Source organism: Lutra lutra, chromosome 9 (assembly GCF_902655055.1).
Source record: "Lutra lutra chromosome 9, mLutLut1.2, whole genome shotgun sequence".
Classification (NCBI taxonomy): Eukaryota; Metazoa; Chordata; class Mammalia; order Carnivora; family Mustelidae; genus Lutra; species Lutra lutra.
Genome location: NC_062286.1, coordinates 113,190,451 through 113,212,647, shown reverse-complemented (window position 1 = coordinate 113,212,647; position 22,197 = coordinate 113,190,451). Strand labels below are relative to the sequence as shown.

Below are 22,197 nucleotides of genomic sequence, written 5' to 3'. Positions count from 1 at the left end.
CCCCATAACACAACACAACACAACACACACACACACACACACACATACTGGAATTGGATATTAGAATCATTTTCACCAGTGATGAGAAAGATTACCAATGGGGAAGGAACTGCCAGTAGAAACACAGGAAAGCTCCAGTTTTCAGAACAATGGAACAAGTCAGAAGCCAGGCTTGGGGTGGGAGACAAAGAAATGCTGACAAAATCAGACAGTGAGTTCTGTCAGATCTGTGACACAGAAAAAAACAACTGAAGGACCCAAGTGTGGCAAAGATTCTAGGTGACACTAAACATTGGTTTGGGAAGCTGGGTTACCTTGGGCATAGCTGGACAGAAAGATGCGAAAATTCTGTTGGAGCCAAAGGGAAATGGGAACCAGAGTGATCAGAGCAAATGGGAGAAGGTAACACTCAGTCAGGATAATGTTTAACTGATTTCCCTTCTTCAAGGTCCTGAGGTTCTCCTCCCAAGATTTTTATAACCTTGCTAAAAACCAATAGATAAATACTAGGACAGATCAAAACAGGGCTGGATACTGGTAGGCAGCTGAGCATGATGGAGGGAGGGGCGCGGAGAGAAGATATAGGAACATTTCCCAGGGGGACAACCCATCTAAGCTTGAACTTCCCAGCAGAGGGTGGTGAAGAATTCCTTGAGGGAACTGAGGGGTTGAGGGAACTGGCTGAGCAGAGTTTCCACAGGGCAGTGACCCCGCAGGACCACAGCCCCAGGGGGATGCAGGGAGAGGCGCCATCAGAATGTGGGAAGTGCCTTTTATAAACCCTAAGCCCTAGAATCTAGCAGTCAAGGAAACAAGAAATATGTTGCAAGAGTGGAGAAACATGAGCCACTCTGTCCTGTGGCAGCAGCATGATGTTTCCTCTTCAAATTCGTGATCCATTCTCTTGAGAGAAAATGCTCCTCACTCCCAAGAGGAGAGAAGACCACATAAACAGGCCTTCATCCTGCTCTGCTTCTGGTGACTTCTCACACAATGCCTCAAATTGCTGCTGCCCTGTGACTCCAGCCTAGGGAGGGCAGAAGCGAAAGAGGGAAGGAGTGAGGTTTTTGAGGACTAGAGACAAGTCCTGGAAAGGACCCTCATGGTTAGAGAGGAGTTTGAAATACCCACTTTATGCTCACCGTCTTCTCTAGCTACGGCCCTTTGCTCGGTTCCCCTCACGGTAAAAGTTCTCTGAAAAGTTGTCTAGTCTCTATCACCTCACCTTTAGTTTAAAAAAAATTTTTTTTTAATTGAAGCAGAGTTGACATATGTTACATTAGTCTCAGGTGTACAACAGCCTGATTGTCAAGTCTGTACATTCTGCTGCGCTACCCACGAGCATAGCCATCATCTGTCACCAACACCGCCATTATGACACCATTGACTATATTCTCTGTGCTGTGCCTTTCATCCCTGTGACTTAGTCCCTTTCTAATTTCTTTCTGTCCCCACCTCTCCCTTGAAACTGTTCCCATCAAGCCCCCAATAACAAGTTCCATGTCACCAGATTCAGTGACACTTTGCAGTCACCACTCTGTCTGGTGTCAGGAACTGACTCCTGCCTTCTTGAAACACTCTCCGCTCTCAGCTTCTGGGACCTTCCTGGTTCCTCGTACCTTCTCAGTCTATCTTGCCCGCTGCTCTTCCTTCAATTCAAAGTGTGACTCAGCAGCAGTATCTGGGAACCACCCCATCCCAAACCTACTCCTCAGAATCTTTGGGGTGGGGCCCAGGTGACTCACACGGGAGCCACGGAGAACCGCTGATGGAAAACCACAAGGGTTGCTGGCCGTTCACAGCAGATGCCTCTTCTCTCTGGCTACACGTTCTCCCTTGATGTTATCATCCAAGCCCATGACTTTGAACATGATCTATATACTGGTAACTTCCAAATGCACATCTTCGGCACCAACCCACCCAAGCTCCAGAATCTCCGATGTACCTCTCTGGGGGTGACACGGGCATCTCAAATTCAATGCATCCCAAATAGGGGTCTTTATTTAGGGAAATAGCCATTTCCAAGGAAAGACAACTTGTTGTCTGTGATACTGGGTCTTCTGCGGTTTCATTCCCATTTCAGGTCGAAGTATCTCCTCTGCTACCACACTCGATCCAGCACCATTTTCACTCCCTTGGACCATGGCAAAAGCCACCTGCCAGGACCCATTTCCACTTTTGCCCTATCAGGCCCCACGCAACAAACACAGTGGTCTTTTTGGAACTTAAATCAGGTCATTTCATTTCCCTGCTCCATCTCCAAGGGCTTCTATCACATTTGATTAAAATCTAAACACCTTGTCATGGGCTCTTTGGCCCTGCACGACCTGGTCACTTTCTATGTGGCTTCCTGAATTCCCTCTGGTGTCTGAGGTCAGAGACTCAAACTATATAATTCACACTACGCATTCTATAAATTATTTGTTGAATAAAATAATTCTCCTTTGCATATAAGTAAACTGAGACTTTGACTTCCTTAACTTCTCTGTATTTGCTGAGAAGGATCTATGTGACATTGACCAATACCTTCTAGTCAGGACACAGGAGATGGGTGCAAAGGGAGATTCTCAAAGCACTTCATGGTGCTGTGAACTTCAGCACAGCAGGTGCCCAAGAGGTCGCAAGAGGAAGCCCCAGAGAACAAACCTTAAATTCCATTCCCCACCAGTTCAGAGAAGGACCTTCCCTGTTCATAATGGGGCATGATAGTTGTCGTGATGGGGGAGGCAATCCTGAATGAGGCTGGGATAGAAATGATGTCGGGCCATTTGCAAAAGCTTCTTCCTGTGGGCTCCCTACCCCCTGGTGCTGTTCATGAGGTCAGTGAAAGCCTCTAAGAATCTATAAGCCAGACCACCAACCTCATTATGGCAGTTTTAAAAAATGACCCCAAATTCTTGGACAATCTTTCCATTGAGAAGGGGGGTCTATGTCCCCCACCCTTGAATCTGGTTGGATATACGACTACTTTGGTCAATAGCATACAGTGGAAGTGATGTTTGTGACTTGGAAGGCTAGGTGGGAAGTAGCCAGGCAGCTTCCATGTTGTTGCTGGAACTCTCACATCCTAAGAAGCCGCGTGAGAAGTCCTTCAAACCTGAAACCAGCAGGCTAGGGGAAAGCCAGGCCGTGTGGTGAAGCCACGTGTAGGCATTCCAATAAGCACACGTGATCTTCAAGTCTCCTCTGCTCAGGTGCCAGGAATGCAAGTGAAAGACCCTTCCAGGGATTCCAACCTCCATCAGATTCTGAGTCTTCCCAACTGCGGCCTCAGAAATCATGGGAGAAACCATGTCCCTGCTGTGCCCGTCCACGTCCTTGGCCTGCACATCCATGGGCATTAGTAAATGGTGATGGTTATAAACCACTAAGTTTTAGGGGTAGATGCTACATAGCAACAATAGTCAGATTAGGACATAAGGCAATCGCTTTGGCTCCCTAATCCCTCCAAGAAATGCTGTGGCTTTGAGTTCTCCTGCTGGGAGAACATTTGGTCAGTAGACATAGGATCTTTTTGAGGAAAAAAAAAAAAAAAGGCTAAGTTTCAGGGTCTTCTAACCAAGCTTTATAGAGTCCCTCCTGCCAGGGGGAAGCCTGCCCTTTTCCCCATCTGATCTGGTCACCAACTCTTGGCTCCAGCCCAGTTTAAGACTCAGGGAGATGCTTCTCTGCCTCCCCCTCCCCCAGTTCACCTGGCAATAAGCCATTTCCAAGGAAAGAAGTTAAGGCTTGAAAAGTACTGTCAACCTAATCATTATGTAAGACTGAATGGATAGAAAACAGCCACAGTATTGTTGCTTAACGTTCCTTTCTAACTGGCCCAAATCCAGCTGTCTCTTACTGAATCACCCCATGGGCTAGCCATCCATGTTTTCCAGACCTATCATTTCCCCTTCCCAGCTGACCTTTCAAGTACCCACCCACATTCACATAAACATCACCCTGCACTGTTTCACATTCTCTCTATTCTCTGGCTTTCCCCTTCCTGCTCACTAGCCCCCTCCCACTTGAGTGATCCACCAGGGAATATAGGTGTGTAATCTAAATCCCGTTTCCAACAGGTGTCTCAATATTTTTAAACCTCTTTTCTTACAAGCTTAGTGGACCCCCTTGCTGATAACAAGGGACTAGATGTCCCATTTTTCCCAGGACAATCTTGGTTTACGCCCACTTAATTCACACTGGTGTCTCTTTCACTTTACAAGTGCCCTGATTTGGGTAATAATTTAGACAGTTCCCCAGACCCCAGTTCCCGTCCCTCTATCCCTTCATCCCAGGCCATCCTTTATAAACCCCTACCTAATTTCTTAGCAGGAATAACGGGCCAGAGCATACCATTCTGTTTTATACAAGGTACCTCAGGTAACGTGAGCGGACATTATTAAATGGAGGACATTTTCCTCATTTGTGAGGTCTAGTCTAAATAATCTCTTTTGCACAAAATAAGGAGCAGAGACTGAGTCAATGAACGAACAGTGATGGCCAACGTCCTTCCTAGGCCTCCACTTGTAAGAACTTATGTGAAAATTCATGAACCCTGGGCTCAATCCAAGGTAGAAAAAATCTTTTTCCTCTTCAGAAATTTCTAGCTACCAAAGTTCCAGAAATTGCCTTCTCATTCCCTAACGTCTCATTTTCTCCATTATGTAACGGGAGAGTTGGGGCTTCGGGCCGAATTTCTTTTTAAAGATGATTTTACAGTCAATGAGCAACGTCAGGGAGTGATGACACCAGGAGGCGGTATCAGCCGGTGAAAGTGTGGAAGCGAATCCCAACACGTTTCCACTGGGCGACTCAGACGCCCGGGCACGCTTGGGAGGGGTGCACCTTTCCGCGTGGGCCCGAGCCCGCAGGAGCACACGAGCCGAGACCGCGCGGTCATTGGTTCGCGAACAGACCTCCGCCTCGAGCTCAGCCACCTCCCTGCCCCGCCCACGGCCCTCCCCCTGGGCGGGGCTTGTCGCTCTCCTCCGCGCCAGTCGCTGACAGCTCGGCCGCGGCGAGCTTCTCCTCTCCTAAGAAGGTAGGTAAACAGCCCGGTGGCCTTTTCAACTCCCAGCGCAGGGCGCGGGCGGGGGTCCGGAGCTCTGGGGGGCGGCGGGGGCGTCGCGGAGCCCGAGGGCCCGAGCCGGGGGCCCTGGGGCCGGGGGCCGACCTTGGCCATGAGGAGGGGAGGGGGGACTTCCCTGAGGGCGCGTGGCGCGTCCGGCCTGCCCCAGGGTGCGCATTGGTTTAGGGGGGACGCCTCTTGGTTTAGCTTTTCTGGTTGGGCCTGGGGGCGGGGGGAGCGGCTGGCCTGGCCCGTGGGGAGGGATGGCCATGTGCCGCGAGGTATGATCCTCCCCAACGCGGGTCCGCGGCCGGAAGGGCCGAAGGTCGGGGGAAGTAGGGGGCGATCGCCTCGCGCGAACGCGGCTGGGGAACCCAGGGAGGGCCGCGAGCGGGTCCGGGGAGACGAGCCGTGGGGTCGCGGGGCTCCCGGCCGCCCGCGCGTTGGCCGCCCTCCCAGCCAGCAGGCAGAAGACGGGGACGCCCCGAGGGTGTCGGAGTGGGGATGGGAGAGCGGCCGCCCGCCCTGGGCCGGGGCCGCGGCGGGAGAGGAGTCCGCGGCGCGTGGGGGCCCACTCTTCCGGGGAACTCCTCTCGAGAGGCGGCCGCACCCGTCTAGCCCTCGGCGGATCAGCCCCGGAGCGGGCGGGCGTGGGCGGGGCCTCGGGCCTCTGCGGTCTGGGGCCTGGAGCCGCCGCCTTCTCCCTCTCGGGGGGCCCTGGAGTGCCTGGCCCCCGGGGACACATGTCTCCTGCCCCGGATCATGATTATCTTCATGGCTGCGTATTTTTCTTTCACATAGAGCATCACGGCTTAATAACCAGTTCCCCACATGCCGAGCATTTGAGGTGCTTCCCTTTTCCTTGTGAAAAACTCCAGGTGGAATAGGAGTAAAGATTTTTACTAATTACCGGAAAAAAATAGGAACAGAAAGTTAAATACAGAAGGTCAGACTGCTGGAAAAATGAACAACTCTCTCAGACGTTGTTAAGAAGAAAAACAAAAATCATGGGTGAAAATGAACAATTTAACTTACGTGGCCACCGAGGAGCTCTTAAAATGAAAAAGAACTAGCTGGAAAGGGAAAAAAGCGGAGAGCTAGGATGCGATTTGTATCTTTTTGTATCTGACACAAATTTTTCGTACATGTAAAAGGAAAGTGAGAGATTATAATAGATAAATTGTATAACAGATAAATGGTGAAATGATGAACCATTTGCAGAATAGAATGCAAATGGAAGCAAGCCGATTATCATTTCACATCTATTAAATGAACAAAAACGATCTCAGTAGTAGTAACAACCTCTATGAGACAGTTGCCATGAAACTTGCGTATTCAGTTATCTGGGGATGCTGTGGGGTGTTGGGGTCAGAAAGATGGAGCTGCTACTGATTTTGTGACTTCCTGCAGGTCACCTAATTTCCTAATCCTGCTCATGTCCATTCATAAAATAGAGGAAGTGAAACCTACTTCCCAGTGTGTTGCCAAGATTAACTTTAGGTGAAACTAACCATTGGTGTGTATCCCTTTATTCTTTTCCTGTTCACAACCCAAGGGGGATATTGTGAAGTACCCTGCACTTTTTTGTAAAGCAATCTGGCAATGCACTAAGAAGTTAGAAGTGGTGACCCAGAAAACCTGACCCCTGGGGATTTACCTGCAATGGAAGAAACATTTACCTGCAATGGAAGCAAACTAACAAAAAGCCATATGCAGGCACACATTGGTGCAGAATGATCTAAAATTAGAACCAACTGGGAAGCAACCTAAATGTACAACAGCAGAGCAGTAGCTCAGAAAATCATGGCCTACTAACTGGTAGGAGCAGTATGTGACCATTAAGAGTCATGATTTTGGAGCCTCTGATATCTGGGGAAAACTGAAAGTCAGAGTGCACTTTTCTAAACTATTTACTCAAATGTGAATGCATGTGTGGATAATCTAAATTTTTGGAAAAGCACCAAAAAATGGGCATTTTAATAGAAGTGAGAGGTGATTTTCACATTCCTTTTTTTTCTTGGTACGTTGCTTTTACTAAATAATGCAATTTTTTAAAACAGGTCACATATCTCAATTTTTTAAATGATACAGACCCACCGTTTTCTTTGTGTCCTGTTTGCTGTTTTTTTTATATGACCTCATTTTTTTCAAATATTGTCTCATTTTCTTCTTGAACAGATTTATTAGTGGTTTAGTAATGTATCTATTAGGTTTTTTTTTTAAGGAATCAGTTCTTAGATTTATTTATCCATTCTATTTTTTTCTTTTTTTGTGGCTGTTTTTAAGGATTCCTGAGTATATTCGGAAACAGAACTGTTTCAGCCACACCGAAGCAGTCTGTCTTCTCAGAGACACAACTCCAGCTCAGCGGAGCCACGACAGATGTACGTACCCTGTGGAATCTCTTTGGCCTTCTGATGGTTGAATAGTCTCCAACTGTCACAGAAAATAAGACTCTGGAAAGGCCGCAATCACAGGCCCCTGTTCGGAGGCCGCTGGGGTTTATGTATGTAACTCCTAGCCATTCCATCATCCTTGCAAAATCACCTTGATTTTGCCAGGAAATGGTCACAGCTTTCCCTGCAATCAGGCTGAATTACGTAAGGAAGCAGCCATTTAAAAAATAATATAATAATAATCACGTAACGTTTCTGTGCCAGATTAACGCTGAAGGTGACTGTTTACTGGCTGACAAAAGGTTTTAGGAGGTGAAAGGTTTTTGAAGCTGTAGTTTTATCTTACCTGTTCTAGTCTGCCTTTAGGATCTTATTTCCTCTCCCAAGGCAACTGTATCAGCTGTGCACGGCTGTGTATTAAGCATTCACATCGCACTGGCATCTGACCCGGGGATGGTGCTGTATATTGTAGAATAATCCTGGAGTGAATCCCGTGCTTGCCATCGTTTACAGTGGGGAGCATTTGTTTTTCTCCCTTCAGTTTGTTCATCCTTTTTCTTTAGCTGTGTTCTACTTACTACTGCTGAACTATCGTATGATCACTTCCAGGGAAGTGTGCTCTTTCATGAGAAGCATTGTAAATGTGGTTCAGTGTTGTGTTCCTGAGGCCCTAGTTCTGAAGCCTGGTTAGGAGTGCGATCCCCTAAGAAGCTTTTATCGATCCCCAGATGCCATTGCTGGACACTCACAGGCTGTTGGCCCAGGATAGGCTTCAGCAATGTTGCTTTTGAAAAAGCTCTTCTGGTCATTCTGATGACAGACCAGGTTGGCGGTCCTTTGCCCTGTTCAATCCAGGGCCTCAGGGCACCAGTGCAACCCCACATCCCAAAATGTTGTATGGCTTGCATTCTTTAAGGGGCAGTGTCCTCAAAAAGATTAAAACATGACAAGGTTCTACCTAGCCCTGGAAAAACAGAGAATTTTCCTGGGGTCTATGGGCGGTGGGAGAAGCTGATGCCAGTTCCCAATTTAACTAGTTAAGTTTCAAGTTATAACATGTTCTAAGTATTAGAAGTTCAGCCCTTGGCACTCGACCATTAAGCTAGTTCCTGCCAGCTCATGTGTAAATGGGAATAGGATGAACAGGGTGATAATCTGTGGATCTTTCTGGTACCTTCTGTCAAGTTCCATTGCTCTGCCATTGTTCATACAATGCCATGTGATCCTTACAATGCCTCATGTAGCTTTCCAATGTATCCTGATAGCTGACAGGCCGAGCATGCCCTAGGTTTTCTTCCTGTTCAGTGATTTTTTTTTCTGACTTCTTAATTTTGAGTATCATTTCATCATGTCCTTTAAAATCCCCTTTGAATTCTGACTGAAAGTGTGTTGATTTGATGGATTATTTGAAGATAAATTGGTATCTTTCAGTATTGGTTTTCCCAAACAAAAACATTGCATGGCTTGGTTTGTTTTGGCTTTTTGTTTGTTTGTTTGTTTGTTTGTTTTCTAGTCTTCCTTTTTATGTCTCTCAGTAAAATTCCTTAGCTTTCCTCATACAAGTCCTATTTCTTTTTAGGCTAAATCCTAGATGCTATAAAAATTTTTTTATTGCCATTATAGATGGAATGGCAATATGGAACATTATGGATGGAATGTTTGCATCTGTGCTAAATCTTCTCACTAATTATAATTAATTTGGGGACTTGCTGGGTTTTTATATATGGATTGCAAAAACTGCCACCCTAATGAGCTCACTTATTTATTCTAAGACATTTTGGGCCAGTTTTCCAAATAGGAGATGTAATTGGCTGAAACTTCCATAACAATCAAAAATAACAGCACCTTCTTGCATTTTTGTCTTGTTCATTACACTGATGGGATGCCTTTCCTTCTTCCATTAAGATAGGGTATAGGCTGTGCATTTGTGGTGGCAATTCTTGATGGAAAGGGACTGCCTGCTAGTTCTAGAGAAACATTAATAGCTTAAGCTTAAAAAATCAAGAATGGAAGCTGATTTTAATTGATAATTTTTCAATATCTCCACAGAATCTTAGCATTTTGTCATCTTAACCTATTCGTGGATTTCCAATTGAGGCATCTTCGCATTCCTAAAATAATCCTTATTGGTCACAGTGTATCCTTCTTTTACTAAACTGTTAAAATCAGTTTGGCGGTATTTTCTTTTGGATTTTGGCATCCTTACTGGTGGAGGCTGGGTGACTAAGGACGCAATTGCTGGGGTTTCAATCTTGGCCCTTAGCCCCTTGGCTATAGACATTGCTTCTCGGGGAAGGATGCCCTCACATTCATCTCTGCTGAGTTCCAGACTCTTAAAACAATTGCCTAAGTTGATACTCCTACTTGAACATCTCCTAGGTGTAGCCAAGTTAACGTGTCCAAACCACAGCCCCAGGTCTTCTCTCCAAGCGGGACCCTCCACCTGTCTCCGTCATTTCAGGAGATGGCATCATCCCCCAAGCTAAATATCTTACTCACGATTGTGTCCCCAGCACCTTAGCACACTAGCATAATGCTAGAACCTTAGAGGACACTTAATTATTTGTTGAATGAATCAATACTCTATTGTACTATAAATGTTACACTGTAATATATAATTTAGGACAACTTTTGCCTCCATTTCTTTTATGGTTATTGGTCAGTTCAAATTTTCTATTTATTTAAAAACTGGCATATACTGCTTATTCCATAAATACTTGTTGGCTGAATTAATTCTAAAGTCAAAAATTATGATGTATATTTTAACAGAAAAGCAACCCATCCCACACAGATTTTGTTTTTAAGATTTTATTTATTTATTTGACAGAGAGAGATCACAAGTAGGCAGAGAGAGAAGGGGTAGCAGGCTCCCCGCTGAGCAGAGAGCCGATGTGGGGCTTGATCCCAGAACCCTGAGATCATGACCTGAGCCAAAGGCAGAGGCCCAACCCACTGAGCCACCCAGGTGCCCCTCCCACACAGATTTTTAATTCATAAAACACATTTGCATTTGGAAGGTTGTTACCCTTTTAAAGTCTTCTCTTTCTAAGGTTTTTTGGCCTTTCCCATTCCCCACGTGGAGCTCGGCAGTGGACCATGTTTGTATGTGTATTGCCTTTTCAAGTCACTCGATTTCACTTAGAAATCCCTCATTTTTCTGGGTTTTATTTAAGTTCTACTTTCATCTCTATATTTCTTTATAATTATGATGCTTTATTTTGAAATTTTCTCTTTCTGTTTCTTCTTTTTTGAGTTGAATAATCATTCAATTTATTTTCATTCTTTCTGTTCAATTATACTACCCACACTCCTTTGATAGTCACGTGGGTTCCTTTATTTCCACACCCTGTCTTCTTGGCATCATCCAGCTCTCTTCTGGTTTTGGTTTGGTTATTTTTTTCTTTTTGACTAGACTGATAAGTGTAAGTGAAATGTCTTCCTTTTTTGGTCCCATTTTATCTGATTCTTAATGATTTTGAATATATTCTCAAGCCCTTTTGGCTTTTCCTCTTCTATCAATTATTAGTTTTTGTATCTTTTGGCCCTTTTGTCTATTTTTGTCTATTACTGTGTCTTACTGCTTTTAAGATTTCCTTGTATATTCTGGAAATGAATTTTCTGTTGGCCATAAATACTAGAAATATTTTTTAATATTTTATTTATTTATTTGAGAGAGAAAATGAGAGAGAAAGCATGAGAGGGGAGAAGTCAGAGGGAGGAGCAGACTCCCCACCGAGCAGGGAGTCCGATCATGTCGGATAGATCAGTCCAGGATCATGACCTGAGCCAAAGGCAGTCGCTTAACCAACTGAGCCACCCAGGCACCCCAATACTAGAAATATTTTTACCATTATGTACTCCTCTTAATTTTGTCCACAATATCCTTCATAACATTAAATAAGAATTCTTATCTTTTACGTCATAAAACTTTTATTTGCCTCTTGGTTTGTACCCTTTGTTTAAAAATCTGCACCACCACTACCCCCCCACCCCCACCAGTCATCTCCAGGTCACACAGGCATTCACCTGTGGCTTCTTCTTCTAACAACGTGCTTTTCCCTTTCTCAGGTAGGTCTGTATTCCATCTAGAGTGCACTCTTGCATGTGGTGTTAGGGATCTAGTTTTATTTTTCTTTGGTTTTCTGGAAGCATCTGCTCAACAGCCTTCTTCTCTCCATTGATTTGTGGTGGCTGCTTTATCGTATATCAAGTCCCCTACTAAAGTGTGTTTGTGTATGTGTGGGTGTGTGTATGTGTGTGTATGGGCTTATCTCTGAATGTGCCCTTCTGCTCTCCTTGGTCAGTTGGTCTGTTCCTAGACTTTGACCGTGTGGTCTTTATTGCTCTGGCTTTGTGGTAGGATTTAAGGTCTGATCCAGTAGATTCCCTTCTCTTTTCTATTCCTTTTTAAAGCTGAGTTTACTATTCATGGACATTCCTCTCACCTTGTAAGTTTATTGAACTCCTCAAAAAAACCTAGGTGGACTTCGGGTCGGCATTTTATTGAAATTACAGGTTCACTGGTTGGAGGGGTGGGGTAATTGACAGACATCACCAAGTCATCCCAGTCAAAGCCATGGAGTATCTTTCCATTTGTTCAGATCATCTTCAGTGTTCTCTACTGGAGTTTTTTATTTAGTTGACAGAGACACAGCAAGAGAAGGAACACAAGCAGGGGGAGTAGGAGAGGGAGAAGCAGGCTCCCCGCTGAGCAGAGAGCCCGATGTGGGGCTCGATCCCAGGACCCTGGGATCATGACCTGAGCTGAAGGCAGACACTTAACAACTGAGCCACCCAGGCACCCCTACTGGAGTTATTTATGCTCAAGTCTTATTTCTTCTCAGTTAAGTCAAGTCCTAGATACCTTACAGTTTGGTTTGATGCTGTGATTTCTAATTGATTATTGCTGATGTAGAGAAATGCTGTTGGTTTTTGTAGGCCAGTCTTCTATCCCACAGCCTTGCTGAACTCTCGTACTGGGGTCTCTTGTCGTCTCTGACATATCTGTTGGGTTTTCTGTGTATGGTCACTTTAATTACAAACAATGACAGCCAGCTCTTTCCTTGCGGTTCTGGCCCTGGTTACTTCTTTGTCTCTGCCAATGACATTGAACAGAATCTCCAGTCCTATGGCGATGAACATCCTTGTCTTATTTCTTTCTTTTTTTTAAGATTTTTTTATTAATTTGACAGAGAGAGAGATTTTAAGTAGGCAGAGAGGCAGGCAGAGAGAGTCGGGGAAGCAGGCTCCCGGCCGAGCAGAGAGCCCGATGCGGGGGGCTCGATCCCAGGACCCTGAGATCATGACCCGAGCTGAAGGCAGAGGCTTAACCCACTGAGCCACCCAGGGGCCCCCATCCTTGTCTTATTTCTGGTCTTAAAGCATTCAGAGGTTATCCACTAAGTATGTTGGTTGGTTTGGTTGGTTGGTTTGTTATATAACCATTATCAAGTTAGGGGAGTTTCCTCCTATTCCTAGTCTGCAAAGAGGGGTGTTGTTTGTTTGTTGTTTGAGGGAGGGCTTTTTAGTGTTAAATAGGTATTGAGCTTTGTCAAATACTTAATGTCTTTTTTGTTTGTTTTGTTTTTCACTATTTATTTTTTTATTTATGTCATGGTGGGTATGGGAGCTTGAAATCTGGAGCTGACGGGTCTTCCCCTTCTCACCCCCTTGACAAGCACAACTGAGATCAGTCCCAGAAACCTCTGAACTGGGGCCATTCAGACGGGCAGAGCCCCTATGCCTGTCTCCTGGAGCCGGGCCCCCCTCACAGGGCAGGGAGGGAGGGCTCCCGGACACCCACTCAGGGCCTGACTCAAGTACTGTAGCTTGCACTGGACCACCTGTGCCCCTCACGGGTCCCACAGCCCCTACCTTGCCAAGGTTTGGGGGTAGGAGGGAGAACAGTGGTGCCTGCAGGCCGATAAAGCCATTTAGCTTGACTGTGGCTGTGACTGGGCCCAGCATTTGAGGGATGGGTCTAAGGTGTGTCTCAAGGTAAGGTGCTGGGGCAAGCTTGTTAGGGAGGTCTCAACTTCCACATCTGTGGGATAGGAAGACTTCTTTGCCCACAGTAGACACGGTGTCTATACAGTGCATGAGGGAGAGGCATCCAGGGGCTTGACTGGAGGTGAGGAACCCAGGGCCCCTGCCTACTCCCTGGAGTTCAGGGGCCGTTCTTGGGACCCTGTTGCTTCCTCCGTTGCCTGCCCCAACTGGCAGAAGGACAGCCGTTTGGGGTTGAGGCCAAAGGCCTGCCGTCTCTGGTGAGTAACTCATGTCTACCAGCTGTCACCTTTGGGCCCAGGAGTTGTGCCTCCTTGCCCCTCCTCTGCCCCTGGGGGACTGGCTTCTGGTGGGGGTGGGACGCAGAGCCCTCCCTTTCTGTGCTGGGCTGCTTCCTGCAGGCCCCATCAGGTGCCAACAGCTGCCCTGTGGACAGGCTTCATCTCTCTGTGGCTTCCCTGTGGCTTCCGTGAGTGTCTCTGTCTCCTCTGGGCAGAGTGACTTGAAGACCTGCCTCTTCTTCCACGAGTTCTGGGCCTTCCGCCTCTGGTGTCTCATCCTGCAGCCGCTCTGGCTCTGACCTTGTATGTGCAAGTTTCCTTCAAGGAACGCCACCTGCCTCCCCCGGCTCTGGATTGTTCCAGCGTTCCTCTAGGTGGGCCAGTTCTCTCAGGTGTCAGGGCTGTGACTGTCCTGCCCCTTCAGCATCTCCAGCCAGTCCGCATCCCCCTGGGCCTTCTCCACCTGGTGTTCGCATGTGTCTGCCGCCACCTCAGAGCCACTGCGGGGCACTGTCCTTGCCCTCACCACCCTCCACCCTGCAGCAGGGCCCCGAAGCTTTCCTTGAGTGGTTTCTGTTCTTCTATGTAACTACAAGATCTGCTGGAATCTCTGACTGGAGGTCTCCACCATGTCCAAGTTTGCCTTCTTTCCAAGATAGCCTTCCTTCTGCTTCCATGGCCCTTCAGGTACATAGGCCGCATCTTCTTTTGCTTCTCTTTAGCCATGGCTGCTTGCTCGCTCTCCGAGGACGGTGCTGTTCTCTGACAGAAGGTGGCAGCTTTCTGATAAATGTGGGGGTCCTTCTTCAATGAGGGGAGAGTCCTGTAGAAATCACGCCCCCACTGGGCGTCAGATTCCACGCGCTTGTTGCTGTAGAGTCAGACTCAGAGCTGGATGTGCCACTGCGGTCCAGGTCCCAGTCTCTGAAGCCATCTGGAAGCTGCTGCTCCTGGCACCTCTGGGCGGGGGGGCATACCAAGTGGCCAAGGCCACATTTACCCGAAGGGGCGACGACCCGCACGGTTCTGCCTGGCAGCTCTGCCCTTCAGGTCTCAAAATGTGCCAGAGGATCGGGGACAAGCCGATCACTCACAGAGAGTATCTTACAAGAGTTCAGGAGCCCTGTCTCCGTCCCCGGCAATTACACCCACCAGCGCTGTCATCTTAGGTGTGTCACTTGCCGTCTCTGAATCTTGGTAGCCGAACTCGCAGAGTGACAGGTTTGCAGTCAATGATACCAGATCTTCCTCATTTCCTCACAAACAGAGAGAGATTCTCCAAGGTCCCCTGTTAAGTTTTGTGTCCTTCTTACATTTAGAAATGATTCTCTACTTCAAAATGTAGTGGCTGGGTTTAATTCTTTCCATAACTAAATGTTGCTTTTGTTGTTCTCAACCGATTCTAAAATGATGCAGTCTTCATGCGTTCTGTGGTGAGCCAACCTTCTCCAGTATTCGGCTTTACTGAAGTACAAACAGCAGCGCGTGCCCACGGCTCTGACGCCCCTTTGCCTCCTGGTCTCTCTTGTCTCACATACATAGCTTGATGAGAGTGACGAGTGAGAGCCGAACCCTTCATTTATCTCCCTCCAGGCCTCCTCCTCTGTTTTGTGCCCGTCCATGTAGCTGCCCAGTCCCGAAATCCAGGTGCCACCCTGATTCTTCAGACACCAAGCCCTCCAGAAGCTACCTTCCAATCAGACTGTCCATCACCGTCCTTCCCTGACAAGGGCACCATCTCTAGCTTAGTTACTGCAGGAGCCTGGAAGCTAGTTTCCCCGCACATGTACACACACACACACACACACACACACACACACACAGGCTCCAGTCCACCCTCCACAACATTCTTTCTCAGAGAGAGCCCAGAACTCTTCATTGGTTCCCTAGTACTTTGGGATAATCAAGTCCAGATGACTTAACATGCCTTAGCATTAGGCTACTTATAATAACCCATGGGGATACTCTTGAGACCAAAAAGGGTATTATTAATATTAGCACCAGGCACAACAGGTGTCCCAGGGAAGACAGGATGTCTGCTCACCTTGCTGGTAAGGCCCTTTACTGCCTGGCCCCGCTTCCTGATGCACTGCACACTGAGGCTCCTCTTCCAGGAAGCCCCCTGTGATTCCCCCCACCTGCTGGCATTCTCTCTCACCCCCCTGTCTCCACTCCAAATGCCCTGTAGCCCCCTCCACCTCCCGCACCCAGCTTCCCAGGGACCAAGGCCTTCTTCTGTGCCTCCTTTCCTAGATGATGTCAGCATCTGCTCACATGTCTCCAGAACTTACAGAGCCGCGACTCTTATAACCTTGGAGCAGGCATGTTCAAAGCCAGCTTCCACGTTCCTCCCCTTGCAACAGGGTCTCTCTCCCTCCTGCCCCGACGGTGTCAACTCTCCTCTCCAGCCAGCCAGAGACTCCCGTGGCAGGTGGCACATGAGCTCAGTGTTCCTATAACCGGACTGGAGATGTTGGACAGTGGGCCAGTGCAGAGAAGAGGGCTTTGAAAATTCATAACGAGTGGTTCACTTTTGTAACAGTTTAATTTTTAGTTTGGTTATTATGATTTATTACAGATGTTTCCACACTCATCCATTCATTCAGCACTTAATCATATCAGGCTGTGGGCTAGGCACTCCATTTAGGCACTAAGGGCACTGCAGTGAACAAAGAGAAACTCCCGCCCCAGGGGGAGCCCACACTCCCATGGAGATGGCAAACAGTAAGTAAATAGTAAAATATAGGTGTCAGGTAAGCATCCCCACTCTGAAGGAAAATGAAGCAGGATAAGGGGATAGGATGCAGGCTGCTGACTCCGGTAGAGTGACATGTGCAGCCCCACAGAGCTGACATCAGAGCAGACTGGAGCCAAATGAGTAACTGGAGGGGGAGCCTTCCAGGCCCCAGGAACGGCAAGTGCAAAGGCCCTGAGATGGGAAAGTGCTTCTCAAGTGTGGGGAGCAGGAGGAGGCCAGAGAGAGGTGGGCAGCTGGAGGCAGGTCACATGGCACGGTCAGGACTTGGTGTCTTACCCTGAGCACAAAGGAGTGCCACCTGAGGGGGAAGAGAAGAAACATGGTGTGACCTACTTAAAAAAAGATTGTCTGAGCCTCTGGGCTGCTGAGGAGAGAACATGCAGTGGGGGCTGGGAAATAGTAGGGAGGCAGGTTGGAGGCTGTTAAAAGACCCCCATGAGAGGACTTCAATCTCAGTGACGCCCTGGACAACAGCAGCTCCATGCAGACCATCCAGAAAACCACTACCCGCAGGATTGTGGACGGCAAGGTCGTGTCTGAGACCAATGACATCAAAGTTCTGAGGCGTTGAGGGAGCAGAAGCAGGGTACCCTTTGGGGAGCAGGAGGCCAATTAAAAGTTCCAAGGTCACAAAAAAAAAAAAAAAAAAGACCCCCATGAGAAGCAACAGAGGCTTCACCCAGGATAGGAAGGAAGTGTGTTGGGAAATGTGATGAGTTTCAGGATTTAGGATTTATTTTCAAGGTAGAGCTGATAACATTTGCTGGTAGATTCATTGTGTGCTGTGAGAAAGAGGAAATTCAAGAATAACTCTGGAATGGGGGTTGAAGGGGTGCACCTGGGTGGCTCGGTTCGTGGAGCATGTGGCTCTCTATCTTGGGGTTGTGAGTTGGAGCCCCACATTGGGCATGGAGTTTACTTTAAATAAATAAATAAACTCTTAAAAAAAAAAAAAACAGGGTGTTGGCTGGGTTTGGCTCATTGGGGTGAATGAAGTAATTGTTGACGTGAAACCCCAGTAGATTGGAAACTATTGACCGGGGTGGCACTCTCCCAGTCCAGTTCCCTGCGGTGTGTGGGTGGAAATGTGGGTGGCAGGCAGGCGGAGAGCTGGAGCCCCTGAACACGTGGCGAGGGCCTGCCGGAGACCAGTGCCAGGGGCCCATCTTAGGACCCTGACCCTCCGACCCGACCCAAGAGAGCCTCTGGAAATCCCAATTGATTGGCCCACTCTGAGCAGTTGAACCTGCTTTCGTACCTTTCAAATATATATCTATTTACCTATGGCCACCCGGATTTTTCAGTAAGGATAGAAGCATAAATGGGAGGAGAATCATTCACTTATTTCATCATTCTTCCCCTGAATGTGTGTGTGTGTCTTTGATCACGGCCCTGAGAACTGAGCAACAGGGTAGATGAGGCGTTTCATCTGAAAGGAGATTTTCCATTGGACAAGTGTACATTCTTCGAAGGATCATAAATTATTATCCGGGGCAACTTAATTTGTTCATGAATTCCCGAACTGTGCCGGCCCTTTTCTGTAAGACCTGTGTTTCTTTTGTACCAAATATTAGGAGAAAATAAGTCCCTCATAAGCCGTTAAATGCTGAACCAAAACTCATTCAGCGACTCGTGAACACAGGCATTTTTATCCCTCTTTCAGCAGCTCTTTTTATAGGAGATGAATTTACAAGAGGGCTTGCAAAATCCGGCATGTTTCCTGTTTCCAAAAAATCCTGTATTGAGAATTAGTTTGAGGAAATTCTTGCAGGAGGGCGTTCATCCCTTCATGTAACAAGTAACTGTTGTGTGCCCGCTGGGCCAGGCACCGCCCTAGCCCCTGAGGAGAGAGCAGCAGACCAGATGCCCGCCCCCTACTGGCATTCATCCCCACAGATGAAGGAAGACAGGAGCCAGCAATTTTCTTTCTTTCTTTTTTTTTTTTTTTTTTAAGATTTTCTAATTATTTGACAGAGAGAGAGATCACAAGCACAAGCAGGCAGAAAGGCAGGCAGAGAGAGAGGGGGAAGCAGGCTCCCTGCTGAGCAGAGAGCCGGATGCAGGGCTTGATCCCAGGACCCTGAGATCATGACCCCAGCTGAAGGCAGAGGCTTAACCCAGTGAGCCACCCAGGCGCCCCAGCAATTTTCAAAGTCAATTCCTGCAGAGCTCAACTGGGGGACTTCCTAACTCCCAGACTTACATAGCCCACCCCCCCCCGACCAAGTTCTCAGAAGGTTCCAGGAAAAAAAAAGAAGGTTCCAGAAGGGGCTGGCTACACCAGGATCCTCATAGCAGTCCACCCAGCAGCAACCAGCGAATTGTCTCCACTCCCAGCCCCCACACGTGGCTGCTCAGGTACAAGAGAATGAGACCCATATTGATGGATAAAGGGTTCCCCTGGGTGTAGAGTCCCCAGGCCGCACAGGAGCAAGTGCCCTTGTGACAGCCCCTTGGGCACTTCCAGCTTCCAGGGTCCCCACAGGGACATACCTGGTTACAGTAACCACTGCCCCAAAGATGCGCAAAGCTCTGGCAAACCCACCAGATGTTTTCAGTTTCACCCAGCCCAGATGCAGTTCATCAATCAAGTTATTTTTACCATAAGCAACATTGCTGACATTCCATCTCTTATCAGGTTTCTAGGAAGTAGAGCCAGAAATGATCTTAAGGTCACCTTTGTCCCTAGAGGAGAAAGAGTTGGGTTAACGCTTTCTTTGAAATTACTTTTGTCGTATGTGCCGCAAAGGAGAAGTAGGAGCGGGGAGCCTTAGTGACCAACGTGCCGATGCCCTTGCTGGGCGTTCATTCTTTATGCCTCAGACATAGGATGCTGACGGCCTCCTCGTTTTTTTTTGTTTCGTTTTGTTTTGTTTTGTTTGCAGATAAGCCATCATGGTGAAAAGCCACATAGGCAGCTGGCTCCTGGTTCTCTTTGTGGCCACATGGAGTGACATTGGCTTCTGCAAGAAACGGCCGAAGCCTGGAGGAGGCTGGAACACCGGGGGGAGCCGATACCCAGGGCAGGGCAGTCCTGGAGGCAACCGCTACCCACCCCAGGGTGGTGGCGGCTGGGGTCAGCCCCACGGGGGCGGCTGGGGACAGCCCCACGGGGGTGGCTGGGGTCAGCCCCACGGAGGCGGCTGGGGACAGCCGCATGGTGGCGGTGGCTGGGGTCAAGGTGGTGGCAGCCACGGTCAGTGGGGCAAGCCCAGTAAGCCCAAAACCAACATGAAGCATGTGGCGGGAGCCGCAGCAGCCGGGGCGGTCGTGGGGGGCCTGGGCGGCTACATGCTGGGGAGCGCCATGAGCAGGCCCCTCATTCATTTTGGCAACGACTATGAGGACCGCTACTACCGTGAGAACATGTACCGCTACCCCAACCAAGTGTACTACAAGCCGGTGGATCAGTACAGCAACCAGAACAACTTTGTGCACGACTGCGTCAATATCACCGTCAAGCAGCACACGGTGACCACCACCACCAAGGGCGAGAACTTCACGGAGACCGACATGAAGATCATGGAGCGCGTGGTGGAGCAGATGTGTGTCACCCAGTACCAGCGCGAGTCCGAGGCTTACTACCAGAGGGGGGCGAGCGCCATCCTCTTCTCGCCCCCTCCCGTGATCCTCCTCATCTCGCTGCTCATTCTCCTGATAGTGGGATGAGGACGGCCTTCCCGTTCTCTCCATCGTCTTCATCTTTTACAGGTTGGGGGAGGGGGTGTCTACCTACAGCCCTGTAGTGGTGGTGTCTCATTCCTGCTTCTCTTTATCACCCATAGGCTAATCCCCTTGGCCCTGATGGCCCTGGGAAATGTGGAGCAGACCCAGGATGCTATTTATTCGAGCCCCCATGTGTTGGAGTCCTTCAGGGGCCAATGCTAGTGCAGGGTTGGGAATAACAGCAAATCATCATTGGTTGACCTAGGGCTGCTTTTTTTTTTTTTTTTTTGTCTAGTGCAGCTGACCGAGGCTAAAACAATTCTCAAAACAGTCTTCAAATACCTTTGCCTGGAAACCTCTGGCTCCTTACCCCAGCTAGAGCTCAGTACACTAATGTCCCATCTTAGCCGTGTCTTCATAGCAACTTGGGGAAGTTTTTATCACCCACTCTAAAAGAATGCGATTGCACTTCCCTGTGCAAAGAGCATTTCTGCCAAAGTTGAAAGGAGGCCACATGATACTCATTCAAAAAGCAAAACTAGAAACCCTTTGCTCTGGGACACAAGCCCGGCCTGCCAGGGAGCACCGAACTGGGGTGATGGTTTGCATTCTGCGGCGTGGGCTATGCGGCAGCCGTGGTGTCCGGCGTAAATATTGATGCGACGCTAGACCTTGGCAGAGGATGTTTGCACAGGGAATGAACATAACCAACAGTGCGAAAATGCTACAAAAATTCCCACACTTGGGAGCAGTGTCCTTGGAGGCAAGTTTCCTTCCTTTTGGGACATTTAAAGCCCCTACATGTGGCATTCCTTTCTTTCATAACCTAAACTATAGATAATTAAGGCAGTTAAAAATTGAACTTCCTTCCAGGCCCCAAGAGCAAATCTTTGTTCACTTACCTGGAAACCAGAATGATTTTGACACAGAGAAAGGTGCAGCAGTTAAAATAACCCTCATCCTAGAAGATTGCATCATGGAGAAAACGATCAGTAGACAAAGAAAAATGATCGCATTTCTTCATTGCTGTCTCGTAATTGTCAGAAACCAGAATTATGTCAAGTCCTAGTTTCTATAATCAGCTTTTGAATCAAAGAATGGAAGGCCATCCAAAAAAAAAAAAAAATACCTTAGGTCACCCATGACAGAAATACCCATTCAGGTTGGAAAAAAGGAATTCTGTTAACTGTTATTTAAGTAAGGCGAAATTATTGTCTGGATTGTTCGGTATCATCAGCTAGCAGATAAATTAGCGTTCTGCAATGTTCCTGGCTTGCACTGTGCGGGTATTTGATGTTAAAAAAAATTATTATATATATTGTGTGTGACAAACTTAGAAGTTTTCGCTAGAGGAGTTAACATCTGATATATCTAATGCACCACCAGTTTTGGAAGGTACTAAATACTTAATATGTAGAAACCCTTTTGCGTGGTCCTCAGGCTTACACGTGCACTGAATAGTTTTGTATGATAGAGCCCATGTGGTCTTCGAAATATGCATGTACTTTATATTTTCTATATTTGTAACTGGGCATGTACTTGTATAAAAAATGTATAAACATTCGAAATCTTGACTAGAATTAAACAGGAACTGAGTGTGTCCCATGGTGTTTGCAGTGACATTCACCGCCGCACCCTGTGTTGGCAAGGCCATGGGGAGGGGGGGTGACAGGAGCAAGGCACCACTCGCGGTCCCCAAGCTCCTGCAGTGGGCCGCAGCCCATGCACCCTGTCCCCGTCCTGCCTTTAGCGGGCTCCCAGTCACACACCAGCTGCTCCCAGCTGCCTTTTCATTTTTTCCACAAATATCTTACGTGTGCTGGGCTCTGGGTAAATGGCAGAGACACTTAATTGCGGCAGAGGAAGACAGTCTTTCAACCCTAGAAGCTCTTTTTCTGCCTTAGATTTTGAAATAGAGAATTTTCTTTTCTTTTTTTAAGATTTTATTTATTTATTTGACAGAGTGAGACAGCAAGAGAGGGAACACAAGCAGGGGGAGTGGGAGAGGGAGAAGCAGGTTTCCCGCCAATCAGAGCCCAA

At 47.8% G+C, this 22,197-nt stretch overlaps 1 protein-coding gene across 2 annotated transcripts; it reads left to right on the top strand.

Moving 5' to 3' along the window:
* Positions 1-4,891: 4,891 nt before the first annotated feature.
* On the top strand, positions 4,892-21,757 carry PRNP (prion protein). 2 transcript variants are annotated; one of them, XM_047745782.1, is made up of 3 exons: positions 4,892-5,027; positions 7,337-7,434; positions 19,377-21,757. In XM_047745782.1, exon 3 carries the CDS (start codon positions 19,387-19,389, stop codon positions 20,158-20,160), a length of 774 nt encoding a protein of 257 aa, XP_047601738.1. In that variant the 5' UTR covers positions 4,892-5,027; positions 7,337-7,434; positions 19,377-19,386; the 3' UTR covers positions 20,161-21,757. The 2 variants fall into 2 exon arrangements, with proteins under 2 accessions (XP_047601738.1, XP_047601739.1); XM_047745783.1 differs by having other exon boundaries at positions 4,915-5,023.
* The last annotated feature ends 440 nt before the right edge of the window (positions 21,758-22,197 follow it).

Excerpts from the sequence above, each read along its gene's own strand:
- PRNP (XM_047745782.1), top strand. The coding sequence starts at position 19,387 with ATGGTGAAAAGCCACATAGGCAGCTGGCTCCTGGTTCTCTTTGTGGCC.